At 42.4% G+C, this 18718-nt stretch overlaps 2 protein-coding genes and 1 pseudogene across 2 annotated transcripts; all 3 read left to right on the top strand.

Moving 5' to 3' along the window:
• Nucleotides 1-1111: 1111 nt before the first annotated feature.
• Nucleotides 1112-4244, top strand: LOC119893319 (E3 ubiquitin-protein ligase TRIM21-like). The gene is made up of 2 exons (XM_038705393.1): nt 1112-1263; nt 2249-4244. Exon 2 carries the CDS (start codon nt 2258-2260, stop codon nt 3893-3895), a length of 1638 nt encoding a protein of 545 aa, XP_038561321.1. The 5' UTR covers nt 1112-1263; nt 2249-2257; the 3' UTR covers nt 3896-4244.
• Nucleotides 4245-6989: 2745 nt separating this feature from the next.
• Nucleotides 6990-12016, top strand: LOC119893322 (annotated as a pseudogene).
• A 424-nt stretch (nt 12017-12440) lies between these two features.
• Nucleotides 12441-18697, top strand: LOC119893712 (E3 ubiquitin-protein ligase TRIM41-like). Its single transcript, XM_038706038.1, has 3 exons — nt 12441-12451; nt 14019-14178; nt 17080-18697. Exons 1-3 carry the CDS (start codon nt 12441-12443, stop codon nt 18679-18681), a joined length of 1773 nt encoding a protein of 590 aa, XP_038561966.1. The 3' UTR covers nt 18682-18697.
• The last annotated feature ends 21 nt before the right edge of the window (nt 18698-18718 follow it).

Genomic DNA, 18718 nt, shown 5'->3' with positions numbered 1-18718 from the left:
GCTCTAAAAACTCAACTGCACACTGCCTGCTCAACACCACACAGCAGACAAAGTTCAAGACACTTCATAAAAAAGCATGTTTAGGTATTTTTTCTTTTACTCCACAGGCCTTATAATAACAGTGGATACTACATTTGTACTCTATCCATCCACTTAACTCTGCATCCTGCTGCCTGCCATCCTGTCTAATGACATCAACCTCCGTGTCAGGCTGTCAGTGACTTGAACTTGTAACAGCTTATTATAACAAGAACAGAACCTGCAGCAGGTGACCAACAATTCTTAATAATCTATCTGCATGATGAATCAGTTTGGGAAGAGATGGAACCCAAACGGAAGAGTGAATGAGATGGTTATATGTCAAATAATGCATAATGTATGAGATAATTTAAAGTAATGTAAAGCTTTTGTTAAGTTTAGTTAAGTTTGAGCAGGTAATGTTGAATCCTAAACCGTTTTGTAGAGAATAAATGAGAGCTGAGGCCGCCATCTGGTGGAGTTTATAACAAACTGCAGCCTGAGGCATGCTCTTCAACTGTATCACCAGTCTGAACTAATTACATGAATGCAAAAGTTAAATAAATCTTAATCTCATACACTCTCAAATGTCTACACTGCATGGAAATAAAAGTGAATCCCTGTTTTCTTATAGACACTACGCATCTTCCAGCTGTGGAAAGTAATTAAGGCCTACTACTCTCTGTAACGGAGGAACATCAAATCACAGAGAAGCCTACTTTGTGGCTCAGTGACAAAAGTTTTCCATCTCAGTGTTTCTTCACTTTTCTCTGTAATGTGATCAGAAAGAAATGTGTCACATAAAAAGGAGTTGGGAAATAGTTGGGAAAGCAGCAGGAAAGTGAAATTACAGGCTAAACAGTGAGCTGAACAGTGAGTGTTTGTGGGATTGTAGAGGGAGCGTTGTTGTAGAGCATGTTCTTAAATTTCTTACACCGACCTCTTTTGTTATGTTGTCAATTTGTAATTGTATGTGCTGTTGGCTGGTGTATACTTCCATTGTAGAAAGCCATGTCAAGGTTTTTCCCAAGGAAGCAATAAAACCTCACATCCTGCACAAAGAGGAGGAGCAACAGTGAAAGAGGAGAGCTGCAAAGTCACATTTCCTCAAATGAAAGTGAAAGTGTGTCTGAGAGACAGCAGAGCTGCAATCGAGACAAGTCTCTCCGTTTCTCTCTAAAGAAATATTCAACTGAATCCATCAGGTTTTTCTCAACAAAACAGCAGAATCTCTGCCAAACCCTGGTGAGTACACGGCCCTACAAAGCCAAAATGCTCTGACTCAGTATTTGGTCAAAGTTTAGTTCAAACCAGAATCTGACTGTTTTACATCTGTTTTACCAGATAAAAGATATGATGTCATAGAAAAGTGTCATTTTCCATAAAAACAACATGTACATAATACCAGAACTACATAACAGAGGTAGAAACTAAACCATAGTGACTGTCCCCACATGCAGCCACAGCTAGCATTAGCTTCAGCTAATTTACCCACTTCTCCTCGACCCATTTCCTGTTTTGATGCTACAAACTGCTTAAGCTAACTAGTCTAGGTGAGGTGGTCTTTGGATTGTCCAAAGGACAGAGATTCTGGTTTTATGTTCCTTTTACTGCCTAAGAAGGCATAAAACTGACTTTTTAAAACTTTTACAGCTGTTACAAACTTTGGTAAACAGAGTTAAAGCTTAAAGTTTCCAGCTGCTCTCTGCTGTTCTGCATTTGGGTCTTTGACTTGTCTTATTGTCATTTCCCATAAACATGTGTAGTTTAATGCTGGCTAATGTATTAATAATGACATTTATGTTCACATCATATTTTTGAGTAATATTCAGAGAAATAGTGTTTTCCCCGGGCAGCCAAAGTAAAGGTTTTGGAATGAAGATCTCCACGTTATCACTTATTTTCTGAGCTTGGTGATCTCATAGAAATACCACATCACATCTGAGCTCTCCTTCACTCGCAGCATAGTCCAGCACCTGACTGAGTAATAAGCTGTCTCAGTAAATCAGATGCTGAATACATGCAGACTGCAGCCACACATTCATGACAACGACAGCTCATATCTGTGTTGTTTAATTTTTTAGTAAATTTTTCCCTCAGTTAGTGCAATATAACAACAGAACTCAGGATGACTCTCCTGATATTCCACTAATCATTGTTTGATTTTATGAATCAAAAGATATTTAATTACAGTTTTCTTGTTTCCCTTTTTCATCCTTCTTGTCCTCAGAGTGTGGATATGTCTGCTGCCAGCTGTCTGCTGACTGAAGATCAGTTTCTGTGCTCCATCTGTCTGGATGTGTTCACTGATCCAGTCAGCACACCATGTGGACACAACTTCTGTAAAACCTGCATCACTGAACACTGGAATATTAATGTCCTGTGTCAGTGTCCCAGCTGTAAAAAGGTTTTCAACACAAAACCTGAGCTGCAGGTCAACACTTTCATCTCTGAGATGGCTGCTCAGTTCAGACAGTCAGCTCAACAGAAAGCCAGCAGCAGCAGCTCAGAGCAACAAGCTGCCAAACCAGGAGAAGTTCCCTGTGACGTCTGCACTGGAACCAAACTGAAGGCCCTGAAGTCCTGCCTGGTGTGTCTGGCCTCCTACTGTGAGACTCACCTGGAGCCTCATCTGACAATGGCAGGCCTGAAAAGACATCAGCTGATCGACCCTGTGGAGAACCTGGAAGGCAGGATGTGTACGAAGCACGATAAACTGCTGGAGCTGTTCTGTAAGACCGACCAGATGTGTGTCTGCATGCTCTGCACTGTTTTAGACCACAAGACACATGATGTTGTTCCTCTGAAAGAAGAATATGAAGGAAAGAAGGCCGAGCTGGGGAAGACAGAGGCTGAAACTCAGCAGATGATCCAGAAGAGACGACTGAAGATTCAGGAGATCAAACGCTCAGTGGAGCTCAGTAAGGAAGATGCAGACAGAGAGATAGCAGGTGGTGTTCAGGTCTTCAGCGCTCTGAAGGAGTCTGTTGAGAGAAGCCAGGCCGAGCTCATCGACACGATCAAAGAGAAGCAGAGAGAGACAGAGAAACAGGCTGAAGGCTTCATCAAAGAGCTGGAACAGGAAATCTCTGAGCTGAAGAAGAGAAGCTCTGAGGTGGAGCAGCTCTCACGCTCTGAAGACCACCTCCACCTCCTCCAAAGCCTCCCGTCCCTGAACGCTGCTCCACCCACCAAGGACTGGACAGAAGTCAGCGTCCGTCCACCTTCATATGAGGGGACTGTGAGGAGAGCTGTGAATCAGCTGGAGGAGACGCTCAGTAAACAGATGAAGAAGCTGCTTGAGCTGAAGAGGGTCCAGCAGTATGCAGTGGATGTGACACTCGATCCTGATACAGCACAGCCTTGGCTCCTCCTGTCTGATGATGGAAAACAAGTTAAACATGGTGATGTCAAGAAAAATCTCCCAGACAATCCAGAGAGATTTGATTATTGTCCTAATGTCTTAGCAAAGCAGAGTTTCTCTTCAGGAAGATTTTACTACGAGGTTCAGGTTAAAGGGAAGACTAAGTGGACTTTAGGAGTGGCCAGAGAGTCGATCAACAGGAAGGGAAAAATCACTCTGAGTCCTCAGAAAGGTTACTGGACGATATGTTTGAGGAATGAAAATGAGTACAAAGCTCTTGCTTGCCCTCCAGTCCGTCTCTCTCTGAAGTCTCAGCCTGAGAAGGTGGGGGTGTTTGTGGATTATGAGGAGGGTCTGGTCTCCTTTTATGACGTTGATGCTGCAGCTCTTATCTACTCCTTTACTGGCTGCTGCTTCACTGAGAAACTCTACCCACTCTTTAGTCCTTGTAATAACGATGGTGGTAAAAACTCTGCCCCTCTGATCATCTCTCCTGTCAATCACACTGAGTAAAACAACGCTGATTAGATTCTAATTAATGTGTTTTTTCCCTGTCTTTCTGTAAATGTTTTCCTCACGTGTCACAGTGCTACTTACTACTACAACAATTTTTTTCCCCCACTCTGTTTTATTTGATCTAATATGGTCTAATTTATTCTAATAACTGCATTTCCTGCCTTCACGTTCAGGTTACTTTATTTACTTTATTTTTACCCGGTAGATTTGTTTTGCGGAAGATGAGTCATCCTCCCATTTTAGAAACAACACAGACAATAGATAAACATAATAAAACAATTTTAAACTATAATAAATGTACTCAGGTACTCCAATCATCACTAAATAAATAAAATTATTAAGTAAATGTTGCTTTTATGTCATCTGTGCATCTTGTTCTTCTGAGTGACGGCTGCTGGAACAAAGCTAGTTTACACCGCTTTATTCTGCACTTTCGGACTATAAACCGCTGTGCAAAGGGTGGACGTCATCATTAAAAATTGAGCCAGTTATCAGCTGTAGCTGTCTGGTGTACTGGGATGTTGGGTATAGCTGTGACTTATCAATTAGCCTATAAGACCATTTAACAATTTGATTTTAATACACAATTCTTCACCGTTCACTAGCTCTGTCTTTAGTGTGCTCTGAAAAAAAAAAAATCTGTTTTTTTCTACACAGCAGTTGCTCTGTAAATGGAAAACAAAGAAAGTCGCGTGGACCTTGTCCTTAACAATATTCCAGCAAATCAGCAACAGGTGGTGTTATTGCTCGTGCACAGGAGTGATGGGGGGAAGTGGACAGTGGGAGAGAGAGAGAGTTATTTACACCGGCACGCTGGAACATGCTGGACTACAGGCACTGTGAAGGAGGAGAGATGGCCAAGAAACAGCCAAAGAGGAAAAGGTCTGACGAGTATATACAGAGGCCCTGTCTACACGAACACGGGTATTTTCAAAATCGTGACTTTTTCCAATGCGGTTTGGCTGTTCCTCCACACGGAAACGCACTTAAACCGAACATTTTTGAAAACCCCTGCCAAGTTTGTAAGAGACGCCGGTTGCAGTGTTGTTGTGTAAATAGTAAAACCGGAGTTTTTGCCTGGGACATCATCTACTGTGTTTTACGTCAGATTGTGCACCGCTGACTGCTTTGTTGACGATTCTGTGCAATGGTGGACGTAGACAAAAATATTGCTGCTAATAACTGTGGTAACAGGGCTTATAACATGTAAATGCTCAGTTCTCCCACTATATTGCGGAACAGAGGTGTCAGAATGCAATACTAGGCAAGGCACTGCTAATGAAAACACTCCTGCGACACCGTTGCCGGTTTTGGATGAGACCCGGTCAGACCCCTAGTTGGTGGGACAGCTTTGAGAACGAAGTGGTTGTTGCTGAAGAATGGAGAGAGAATTGTCGTTAGCCAAAGACAGCTGTTGACTTTGAGTGAGCTGCTTCGCCTGCACATCGAAGGGCAGACAACTGTAATGAGATTGCTTGTCAGTGTTGTCAAAAAAAGTTGCCTGCACACTGTACTATTTAGCAGACGAGACTAGATTAGGCAAGACGGCAGATGCCTTTGCATTGTCAAGACAGGTGGTGTCGAGTATAGTAAGGCATGTATGTGACGCGATTACTGTCCACTTGGGCCCTGTGTATATTACCTGTCACTGTGTCCAAAGTAGAGGAACTTGTTGTTGTGTGGGTTTCACCGAGCCCATGGCATTCCTCAGTGCATCGCTGCCGTGGATGGGACCCATGTGGAAATAAAGCAGCCATCTATACATGATATGGATTATTTGAACAGAAAGGGGAGGTTTTCTCTTAACATAGCAGCCACCTGTGACTACAGATATTCATTTCATACTGAAAGCACGGTTTGGAGCACGGAGAAGGGCACGGAGAAGGGCGATGGACATTAACCGACCTTCCCTTTGTCATCGACGCCTGTTTTGTGCTCCATAACTACTGTGTGGCCACCAAGGAGACGATGGACGAGAACAGAGTCAATTCAGCATGACAAGGACAACAAGCCAGACACACAGACTTATTTCAGAGCCGACTGCATCACAGCAGAAGGGAAAAGGGTCAGGAGAGTCCTTCCTCGGGGTGGGAATCTCTTGGCACCTCACGATTTAATTCTATTATGATACTAATTAGGACTAATTAAAAGGACTAGTTTACATCCCTAATTTACTTCATTAACCTCAGCTGCATGGTTCCTCATTTCTTAAACAATATAATATTTTTATAGTAGAATTTAGAGAAATAGTGTTTTCCCCAGGAAGCCAAAGTATGTCATCACTTATTTTCTGAGCTTGGTGATCTCATAGAAATACCACCACTGAACTGCACATCTGAGCTCTCCCTCTCTTGCAGCATAGTCCAGGACCTGACTGGTCTAACACAGTTTTATCTCTCACACTCTAATTTCATACAAGCCCTCTAATTTATAACAATCTGCAGCCTGAAACATGCTCTTCATAAATAACTGTAATTTCGACAGTTCCTAAACCTTAGGAGTTTCAAAATCCTGCATGAAAATACACATAATCATTATAAATCACCTGTTTTCTTAGACACACTAATTTTCCTGGTTTCCAGCATTGGAAAGGAATTAAGGCCTACTACTCTCTGTAAAAATATAAATACAATAGGCCTATTTTACAACCTCAACATCACAGAGAAGCCTTCTTGTGGCCCAGTGACAAAAGTTTTCCATCTCAGTGTGTCTTTACTTTTCCCTGTTATGTGATCAATAAGAAATCTGTCACGTAAAGAAAAGATGGTAAACAGATTGGAAAGTAGAAGAAAAGTAAAAAGACAGACTAAACAGTGAGCTTAACACTGGAGTGTTTGTGGGATTGTAGAGGGACTGTAAAGGGAGCGTTGTAGCCTGTTGATCAAAGCACACCAGTATGTTCTTGAAAATGTTGCACTGACCTCTTTTGTTATGTTAAAGCTAAAGAAGAAGAAACAAAAAGTAAAAACTCATCTTGTTCCGAAGATGTGTCAAGGATTTTCTGAAGCAGGCAATAAAACCTCCCTGCAGAGGAGGAGCAAAAGGGAAAGAGGAGAGCTGCAACGTCACATTTCCCCAAATGAAAGTGAAAGTGTGTCTGAGCAACAGCAGAGCTGCAATCGAGACAAGTCTCTCCGTTTCTCTCTAAAGAAATATTCAACTGAATCCATCAGGTTTTTCTCAACAAAACAGCAGAATCTCTGCCAAACCCTGGTGAGTACACGGCCCTACAAAGCCAAAATGCTCTGACTCAGTATTTGGTCAAAGTTTAGTTCAAACCAGAATCTGACTGTTTTACATCTGTTTAACCAGATAAAAGATATGATGCTGTAGACTTGTGTGATCCATGATAAAAACAACATGTATATTTTGCCAGAACAGTAAAACAGAGGTAAGAACCAACTTACTGCTGTCTGCCTTTGTAAAGCAGTACAGCTGATAATATTTTGGCCTACTGTGTCTCAACAGCTGGTATCACCTAAAAACTATAAATAGCGCTATACTTGGACTAGGTCCATCTGTGGCCAAGGAGGTTGTGGAGAGAAACTAAATGTATCACTAGATGTATAAAGGCAATGTTAAATTGGAATAAAAATGTTTATTTTGGAGTTGAATTATTTTATAATTTTACAGATTTAAATGGCTTGGGGTGTTATCACTGGAATGCTGAAGACCTTAGATTAGTGTCTAATTGTTTCATTTATTACCTCATTTATATTCATTTATTTACCTGATTTATTATTTATTAGTCTACTATTATCGAATAACTAAGAAGCAGCTAACAGCAAAAGCTCAAGTCATATCAGTGAGTGGCAGCAGGCAGCAATCAGCCAGAGGTTTCCTTCAAACATGATGTAAAACCACAGGGAACAAAAGGCAGAGGGATCCACCTCGACTTGTTTACTCTAAAAAAAAATCCACCAAACAAACGGTCTTATCTTTGGATGACTCTCAAACCGGGACATTGACAGGAAGCTCAGTTAGTGGACTCTCTCTTTGCAACAAACATCAATTTAATATAGACCTATATATTATTTAAAACTACTACTAAAAACTGTTATTTGGAAGAAAAGTTGAGCATTTAGGTTGCTATTTGATTACTGTAAAGGCAAAAATAGTTAGGGCCCAAGCACAAACTGTGCGAGGTCCCTACTGAAACTGAACGGATTATTATTTTTATTTTTTTCTGCAAAGTAACCTAAATTTTGGGTGCAACATACTCGAAAAGTCACCAAACTTTTGTATTTAATGGTCATTTTTGGCAATTTACAAACTTTGTACTTTAACGAACTCCTCCTAGGGATTTAGTCCGACCAACTTCAGATTTGTGCTGTGCGCTCAAAACCCATTGACGATTAAAAGTTGTACAAACAGTGAGTTTTTGTGGAACGGCGTGCCCGTGGCGTGGCATCAAAAATCAATGATTCTCCATTAAAAAGGTAGTTATTGTACCTTCAGTCTACATGCTCACATCTGCGCCAAATTTGGAATACATTATAAGAGTCCCGCCCTGAACACATCCACATGCCAATATTCACTCAACATCACAGCGCCACCTGCTGGCAACATGAAATGACACGTTTTATGCTGTAATGTACAACTCCGAGCAGGTTGGACATATCAAATTCAAAACTTTCCCAGAAAACCAATAACGCATTGATGAAGCCATGTTATAAAACTCGTGACTTTGCAGTAAATGGTGTGCCGGGGGTGTGGCGGCAAAGTTAAACTCTTCGCCATGACGCAAGAAGTAGTTGTAACTTGACTGTTCATGCTCACATTTGTACCAGATTTTACACGTTTCAAAAGAGTCCTGCCCTAAACATACAAGACAACATTCACCCATAGTCATAGCGTCACCTACTGGCAACAGTAGTATTGAACTTGAATTGGAACTTGATCATCAATGGTCTGAAATCAATATTGCAGGCTGCACCAACGTTTAAGTGTGAGTTTGGCAGCATTTACATCAATATCAACACCAACACCACCTGCTGCTCTTTCTCTCTCTCCACCTGTTGCTGTAGGTTCTGTATATTTTGTCTCTTTGACTTTTATATATATATTACTTCATCATTGGTTGATTTTATTAATCAAAACATAGGTAATAGTTTTGTTTTTCACACTTGTTGTCCTCAGAGTGTGGATATGTCTGCTGCCAGCTGTCTGCTGACTGAAGATCAGTTTCTGTGCTCCATCTGTCTGGATGTGTTCACTGATCCAGTCAGCACACCATGTGGACACAACTTCTGTAAAACCTGCATCACTGAACACTGGAATATTAGTGTCCCGTGTCAGTGTCCCAACTGTAAAAAGGTTTTCAACACAAAACCTGAGCTGCAGGTCAACACTTTCATCTCTGAGATGGCTGCTCAGTTCAGACAGTCAGCTCAACAGAAAGCCAGCAGCAGCAGCTCAGAGCAACAAGCTGCCAAACCAGGAGAAGTTCCCTGTGACGTCTGCACTGGAACCAAACTGAAGGCCCTGAAGTCCTGCCTGGTGTGTCTGGTCTCCTACTGTGAGACTCACCTGGAGCCTCATCTGACAGCTTCACGCCTGAAAAGACATCAGCTGATCGACCCTGTGGAGAACCTGGAAGGCAGGATGTGTACGAAGCACGATAAACTGCTGGAGCTGTTCTGTAAGACCGACCAGATGTGTGTCTGCATGCTCTGCACTGTTTTAGACCACAAGACACATGATGTTGTTCCTCTGAAAGAAGAATATGAAGGAAAGAAGGCCGAGCTGGGGAAGACAGAGGCTGAAACTCAGCAGATGATCCAGAAGAGACGACTGAAGATTCAGGAGATCAAACGCTCAGTGGAGCTCAGTAAGGAAGATGCAGACAGAGAGATAGCAGGTGGTGTTCAGGTCTTCAGCGCTTTGAAGGAGTCTGTTGAGAGAAGCCAGGCCGAGCTCATCGACACGATCAAAGAGAAGCAGAGAGACAGAGAAACAGGCTGAAGGCTTCATCAAAGAGCTGGAACAGGAAATCTCTGAGCTGAAGAAGAGAAGCTCTGAGGTGGAGCAGCTCTCACGCTCTGAAGACCTCCTCCACCTCCTCCAAAGCCTCCCGTCCCTGAACGCTGCTCCACCCACCAAGGACTGGACAGAAGTCAGCGTCCGTCCACCTTCATATGAGGGGACTGTGAGGAGAGCTGTGAATCAGCTGGAGGAGACGCTCAGTAAACAGATGAAGAAGCTGTTTGAGGCCGAGCTGAAGAGGGTCCAGCAGTATGCAGTGGATGTGACACTCGATCCTGATATCGTACATCCCAGACCTGCACAGTCTAATGATAAACAACAGGCAAATCAAGGTAATAACTGTAGGTGTGTCCTATCAAACCAGGGTTTCACTTCAGGAAGGTTTTACTTCGCTGTTCATGTTAAAAAGTGGTCTACGTGGACTTTAGGAGTGGCCATAAAGTTGACCAACATGAAAGAAATAACCACACTGAGCCCCACTAATGGTTACTGGACTGTATGCCATAAGCGGCGTGGTGGGTTCTTTGCTCCTGCAGATCCTGCAGTCCGTCTCTCACCGAAGTCTCAGCCTGAGAAGGTGGGGGTGTTTGTGGATTATGAGGAGGGTCTGGTCTCCTTTTATGACGTTGATGCTACAGCTCATATCTACTCCTTTACTGGCTGCCGCTTCACTGAGAAACTCTACCCATTCTTTAGTCCCTGTCCGAATAATGGTGGTAAAATCCACAACACTGATTTGTGTGTAGTGCAATGAGTGCTTTTTTTTTTACTATTAAGTAGAAACTGCCTTCAAAACGGCCAAAGCTGTACAAAAATGTAGTGAAAAGGTGAAGCTTTTGCCAAAGTCATTATAAGCCTAGGTGGTAATTCAAAACTTTGATGGATGTATGTAGGATGTAGTGTTTTGTTACATGCTTTTCTTCTTTTCTTTTAATAAATAAAACCAAATCTTGGATGTTTGTAGGTCAGAAGACCTTACGTATGTAAGAACTAGCGGCTGTTATCAATGCTAAACTACAAAACAACCTCGAACAGCAGATGTTGTTTGTAATGTTTCGACAACCAACTCATACCAAATCAGCCAAAAGCTGCTCCACCCACCAAGGACTGGACAGAAGTCAGCGTCCGTCCACCTTCATATGAGGGGACTGTGAGGAGAGCTGTGAATCAGCTGGAGGAGACGCTCAGGAAACAGATGGAGGAGATGTTTGAGCTGAAGAGGGTCCAGCAGTATGCAGTGGATGTGACACTTGATCCTGATACAGCAAATCCTGCTCTCATCCTGTCTGATGATGGAAAACAAGTTAAACATGGTAATGTAAAGAAAAATCTCCCAGACAATCCAGAGAGATTTGATTATTGTCCTAATGTCTTAGCAAAGCAGAGTTTCTCTTCAGGAAGATTTTACTACGAGGTTCAGGTTAAAGGGAAGACTAAGTGGGATTTAGGAGTGGCCAGAGAGTCGATCAACAGGAAGGGAAAAATCACTCTGAGTCCTCAGAAAGGTTACTGGACGATATGGTTGAGGAATGAAAATGAGTACAAAGCTCTTGCTGGCCCTTCAGTCCGTCTCTCTCTGAAGTCTCAGCCTGAGAAGGTGGGGGTGTTTGTGGATTATGAGGAGGGTCTGGTCTCCTTTTATGACGTTGATGCTGCAGCTCTTATCTACTCCTTTACTGGCTGCCGCTTCACTGAGAAACTCTACCCATACTTTAGTCCTTGTAATAACAATGGTGGTAAAAACTCTGCCCCTCTGATCATCTCTCCTGTCAATCACACTGAGTAAAACAACGCTGATTAGATTCTAATTAATGTGTTTTTTCCCTGTCTTTCTGTAAATGTTTTCCTCACGTGTCACAGTGCTACTTACTACTACAACAATTTTTTTTTCACTCTGTTTTATTTGATCTAATATGGTCTAATTTATTCTAATAACTGCATTTCCTGCCTTCACGTTCAGGTTACTTTATTTACTTTATTTTTACCCGGTAGATTTGTTTTGCGGAAGATGAGTCATCCTCCCATTTTAGAAACAACACAGACAATAGATAAACATAATAAAACAATTTTAAACTATAATAAATGTACTCAGGTACTCCAATCATCACTAAATAAATAAAATTATTAAGTAAATGTTGCTTTTATGTCATCTGTGCATCTTGTTCTTGCTGATGCTAGTTTACACCGCTTTATTCTGCACTTTCGGACTATAAACCGCTGTGCAAAGGGTGGACGTCATCATTAAAAATTGTGTGGACTGGATGTTTTTTTAAAGGCAGGAGGAAAAATTCAGTTTATAAAAATACCCGTGTCTGTGTGAACTAGGCCAGAGAAGAAAAAGGGAGCACACACATTTAATTGAAAATAGGACGCCTCACACCTTGGGACAAAATCATCGATGACAGGGCCGGGGCTGGCCTCATTGTCCTGAAGCTAACTAACAATAACAGAGTCATCTGAAGAGACATCAGAACAATTGGTCTAAAATCATTAAAGGTTTTGGGGCAACTGGATGTGGGAACAGGGACTAACATATCACCCTTCCAGACTTAGTTACATGCTGTGCCTGTAAGGACTTGTGAAAAGGAAAAATGTTGTGGAATACAAGACTCAGATCTTTTGCACAAGATTTAAATAAACGACCACAGATTATGTCAGGTCCATGATTCTTATTTACTCTTACCGAGAGGAAGGCTGATTATCTTCAAGTTTGTTACTCAGTTCTTGAGTTTCATTACTTAAATCAAAGGAACCAAAGCAATCATAAAAAGGATTAAGAGCATTAGCAAACTCAGCATCTGAGTTGAAACCATCCAGGGTGACTTGACTGCTGTTCTTTGGATTCTGGAGGATGCTACAGTTTTCAGACCTGTTTTTGATATTAAGCTATTAAGTCAAAACCTGAGCTCTACTCAGAAAGTTCCTCTCAGGACTGTAGCCATCTTTTTACTGAGATCTATTGGTGGCCGTGGGGGTTGAGAAGGGAAACTGTTGGTTTCCTGCTTCCCAGAGCAGCTTCCATTTTTTTCTTCTGCACATTTAATGTGTCTGATTCTCTGCTCTCTATATCATCATCCTCTCTCTCTGTGCCTCCTCTCCTCCTCTTCCCCAGTGTGAATATGGCCGTCAGATTAGAATATAATATTTTTATAGTAGAATTTAGAGAAATAGTGTTTTCCCCAGGAAGCCAAAGTATGTCATCACTTATTTTCTGAGCTTGGTGATCTCATAGAAATACCACCACTGAACTGCACATCTGAGCTCTCCCTCTCTTGCAGCATAGTCCAGGACCTGACTGGTCTAACACAGTTTTATCTCTCACACTCTAATTTCATACAAGCCCTCTAATTTATAACAATCTGCAGCCTGAAACATGCTCTTCATAAATAACTGTAATTTCGACAGTTCCTAAACCTTAGGAGTTTCAAAATCCTGCATGAAAATACACATGATCATTATAAATCACCTGTTTTCTTAGACACACTAATTTTCCTGGTTTCCAGCATTGGAAAGGAATTAAGGCCTACTACTCTCTGTAAAAATATAAATACAGTACGCCTATTTTACAACCTCAACATCACAGAGAAGCCTTCTTGTGGCCCAGTGACAAAAGTTTTCCATCTCAGTGTGTCTTTACTTTTCCCTGTTATGTGATCAATAAGAAATCTGTCACGTAAAGAAAAGATGGTAAACAGATTGGAAAGTAGAAGAAAAGTAAAAAAACAGACTAAACAGTGAGCTTAACACTGGAGTGTTTGTGGGATTGTAGAGGGACTGTAAAGGGAGCGTTGTAACCTGTTGATCAAAGCACACAGTATGTTCTTGAAAATGTTGCACTGACCTCGTTATGTTGTCTGTTTGTAATTGTATGTTATTTTGGCTGCTGTATACTTTCACTATAGAAAAACAAGAAGAAGAAACCAAAAGTAAAAACTCATCTTGTTCCAAAGCTGTCAAGGTTTTTCTCAAGGAGGCAATAAAACCTCCCTGCAGAGGAGGAGCAAAAGGGAAAGAGGAGCAAAATTAATCAGATTTGAAAGAATATAAACCAGTTTTATTTCAACAAAAGAAGACAAAGTTCCCAAAAGTTAAATCTAACGACAGAGAACGAAGGAAGGAGCAACCGTTAACGAAGAGAGCTGCAACGTCACATTTCCTCCAATGAAAGTGAAAGTGTGTCTGAGCAACAGCAGAGCTGCAGTCGAGACAAGTCTCTCTGTTTCTCTCTAAAGAAACATTCAACTGAATCCATCAGATTTTTCTCAACAAAACAGCAGAATCTCTGCCAAACCCTGGTGAGTACACGGCCCTACAAAGCCAAAATGCTCTGACTCAGTATTTGGTCAAAGTTTAGTTAAAACCAGAATCTGACTGTTTTACATCCGTTTAACCAGATAAAAGATTTGATGCTGTAGATTTGTGTGATCCATGATAAAAACAACATGTATATTTTGCCAGAGCAGTAAAACAGAGGTAAGAACCAAACCACAGTGACCGTATTCTACAAGCTAAAAGCTAACTAGCCTTGGTGAGATGCCCTTTGGATTGTACAAAAGTACAGAATATATATGGTTTTATGGGTTTTTCTCTCTCAACTTCCTGTTTCTGCAGAGTCCTTACTGCTGTCTGCCTTTGTAAAGCAGTACAGCTGATAATATTTTGGCCTACTGTGTCTCAACAGCTGGTATCACATAAAAACTATATATAGCGCTATACTTAGACAGGAAGTTCCACTCAGGCCTGAAATCTTTTTTAACTGAGGTCCATCTGTGAATGTTCTTCAATGGGCATGTCCGTGGCGTGGCTTCAAAGATCAACGGTACGCCATTAAACAGGAAGTTATTAAAACTTTAGTGTACATGCTCCGATCTCTACCAAACTTTACATGGTCGATAATAGTCCCGTCCTGAACACATCTACATGAAAATATTCAGTCAACACCATAGCGCCACCCACTGGTAACAGAGAGTAAGCTGTTTCTGACAAAACATGGTCGCCTCACACCTCGACGCTTTACACGTGCGAGGGCCCGCCCAACGCTGCTTGCAGCTTTAATTAGGGCCAGGGCACGAACCATTCGAGGTCCCTATTGAAACTGCAGGGATTTCTTTCTTTCTTTTTTCTGCAAAGTAACCTCTATTTGGGGGCTTAGACCTACTTGAAAACTCCCCAAACTTTGCACAAAATTCAGGAGTGGTGAAAAAACTTTCAGGCATGGGCGTGGCAAAATAGCTCGCTAGCGCCCCCTACAGAGCAGCCCCCGGACTAAGTTTCACCTGCGTGTACGACATTTCTGTGGTATGTGTATCACGTCCAGACATACAAAAAAGCCTCTTGGAGCCACTGCCTAAGCCCAACAGGAAGTCTGCCATTTTGGATTTTATGGTCATTTTTGGAACACTTTGTACTTTAACAAACTCCTCCGAGGGAATCAATCCAATCGACTTTAAGTTTTCGATGTTCAGTCTAAACCCACTGATGATTAAAAGTCGTACAAACGGTTATTACCAAAGTTCCATGCTTCGCCATGACACAGGAAGTTGTCGTAACTCAACTGTATATGCTCAGATCTCTACCAAATTTTACACGTTTATTAAGAGTCCCGCCCTGAACACATGTACCAACATTCACCCACAGTCATAGCGCCACCTTCTGGCAACAGGAAGTGACCTTCAGCAGCCCAACCACACATTTCACCTACATGTATGAAATTTCTGTGGCACATGTATCATGTTCAGATGTCTCAAAAAGCCTCCTGGAGTGATGCCCGACACCCAACAGAAAGTCGTCCTTTTTGAATCTTATGGTCATTTTTGGATGATTTACAGGCTCCGTACTTTAACAAACTCCTCATACAGAATTAGTCCGACCGACTTCAGATTTTTGCTGTGCAGTCTAAAGACACTGATGATTAAAAGTTGTACAAACGGTGAGTTTTCGTGGAATTAAAATGGGAAGTTGTTGTAACTTCAGTGTACATGCTCACATCTCCACCAAATTTGGAATGTACTAAAAAAGTCCTGCCTTGAACAAATCCACATGCCAATATTCACTCAACGTCACAGCGCCACCTGCTGGCAACAGGAAATGACATGTTTTATGCTTTAATGTACTACTCCTAGCAGGTTGGATATATCAAATTCAAAACTTTCCCAGACAACCAATAACGCATTGATGAAGCCATGTTGTAAAACTCATGACTTTGCAGTAAATGGTGTGCCGGTGGTGTGGCGGCAAAGTTAAACTCTTTGCCATGATGCAGGAAGTAGTTGTAACTTGACTGTTCATGCTCACATCGATTGAAACGAGTCCTGCCCTAAACACATGTACAAGACAACATTCACCCATAGTCATAGCGCCACCTACTGGCAACAGTAAGTGATCTTCAATGAAGAAGCCCCCATGGCACATGTATCATGCCCAAATGTGCAAAAAAGCCTCTTGGAGCGATGCCCTAAACACAACAGAAAGTTGACCATTTTGAATCTTATGGTCATTTTTGGATGATTTACAGGCTCCGTACTTTAACAAACTCCTCATACAGAATTAGTCCGACCGACTTCAGATTTTTGCTGTGCAGTCTAAAGACATTGATGATTAAAAGTTGTACAAATGGTAAGTTTTCGTGAAACGACGTGCCCGTGGCGTGGCATCCAAAATCAATGATTCGCCATGAAAGAGGAAGTTGTTTCAACTTCAGTGTACATGCTCACATCTGTACCAAATGTTACGTGCTTGATAACAGTCCTGCCCCGAACACAACTACATGTTCATTTATAGTCGTATATTGTGAAGAACACGTTTGTTCAGCGTCCGAAGCCCATGGCAAATTAACAGCCACACTGGCAGAGCTCCAGAATATGCAACGTGGCCGCCTCACACCTCGACGTGCTACATGCGAGGGCCCGACCAACGCTGCTTGCAGCTTTAATTTTAGTTTGTGTTCATTGAACTTGGAACTTGATCATCAATGGCCTGAAATCAATATTGCAGGCTGCACCAACGTTTAAGTGTGAGTTTGGCAGCATTTACATCAATATCAACACCAACACCACCTGCTGCTCTTTCTCTCTCTCCACCTGTTGCAGTAGGTTCTGTTTATTTTGTCTCTTTGACTTATATTACTTCATCATTGGTTGATTTTATGAATCAAAACATAGGTAATAGTTTTGTTTTTCCTTACTTGTTGTCCTCAGAGTGTGGATGTGTCTGCTGCCAGCTGTCTGCTGACTGAAGATCAGTTTCTGTGCTCCATCTGTCTGGATGTGTTCACTGATCCAGTCAGCACACCATGTGGACACAACTTCTGTAAAACCTGCATCACTGAACACTGGAATATTAATGTCCTGTATCAGTGTCCCAACTGTAAAAAGGTTTTCAACACAAAACCTGAGCTGCAGGTCAACACTTTCATCTCTGAGATGGCTGCTCAGTTCAGACAGTCAGCTCAACAGAAAGCCAGCATCAGCAGCTCAGAGCAACAAGCTGCCAAACCAGGAGAAGTTCCCTGTGACGTCTGCACTGGAACCAAACTGAAGGCCCTGAAGTCCTGCCTGGTGTGTCTGGCCTCCTACTGTGTGACTCACCTGGAGCCTCATCTGACAGCTTCACGCCTGAAAAGACATCAGCTGATCGACCCTGTGGAGAACCTGGAAGGTAGGATGTGTAAGAAGCACAATAAACTGCTGGAGCTATTCTGTAAGACCGACCAGATGTGTGTCTGCATGCCCTGCATATATTCAGACCACAAGACACATGATGTTGTTCCTCTGAAAGAAGGATATGAAGGAAAGAAGGCCGAGCTGGGGAAGACAGAGGCTGAAACTCAGCAGATGATCCAGAAGAGACGACTGAAGATTCAGGAGATCAAACGCTCGGTGGAGCTCAGTAAGGTTTATGCAGACAGAGAGATAGCAGGTGGTGTTCAGGTCTTCAGCGCTCTGAAGGAGTCTGTTGAGAGAAGCCAGGCCGAGTTCATCGACACGATCAAAGAGAAGCAGAGAAAGACAGAGAAACAGGCTGAAGGCTTCATCAAAGAGCTGGAACAGGAAATCTCTGAGCTGAAGAAGAGAAGCTCTGAGGTGGAGCAGCTCTCACGCTCTGAAGACCACCTCCACCTCCTCCAAAGACTCCTGTCCCTGAACGCTGCTCCACCCACCAAGGACTGGACAAAAGTCAGCGTTTGTCCACCTTCACATGAGGGGACTGTGAGGAGAGCTGTGAATCAGCTGGAGGAGACGCTCAGTGAACTGATGAAGAAGCTGCTTGAGGCCGAGCTGAAGAGGGTCCAGCAGTATGCAGTGGATGTGACACTCGATCCTGATATTGTACATCCCAGACCTGCACAATCTAATGATAAACAACAGGCAAATCAAGGTAGTGACTGCAGATGTGTCTTATCAAAGCAGGGTTTCACTTCGGGAAAATTTTACTTCGCTGTTCATGTTGAAAAGTGGTCTACGTGGACTTTAGGAGTGGCCATAAAGTTGGCCAACATGAAAGAAAAAATCACACTGGGTGCCACTAATGGTTACTGGACTGTATGCCATAAGTGGCGTGGTGGGTTCTTTGCTCCTGCAGACCCTTCAATCTGTTTCTCTCCGAAGTCTCAGCCTGAGAAGGTGGGGGTGTTTGTGGATTATGAGGAGGGTCTGGTCTCCTTTTATGACGTTGATGCTGCAGCTCATATCTACTCCTTTACTGGCTGCCGCTTCACTGAGAAACTCTACCCGTACTTTAGTCCCTGTCCGAATGATGGTGGTAAAATCCACAACACTGATTTGTGTGTAGTGCAATGAGTGCTTTTTTTTTTTTACTATTAAGTAGAAACTGCCT

The sequence above is a fragment of the Micropterus salmoides genome, unplaced genomic scaffold (assembly GCF_014851395.1).
Source record: "Micropterus salmoides isolate LMB-PRFRI ecotype aquatic unplaced genomic scaffold, ASM1485139v1 Ms_hic_scaffold_8, whole genome shotgun sequence".
Taxonomy (NCBI): Eukaryota; Metazoa; Chordata; class Actinopteri; order Centrarchiformes; family Centrarchidae; genus Micropterus; species Micropterus salmoides.
This window is presented reverse-complemented; position numbering and strand designations above follow the sequence as displayed.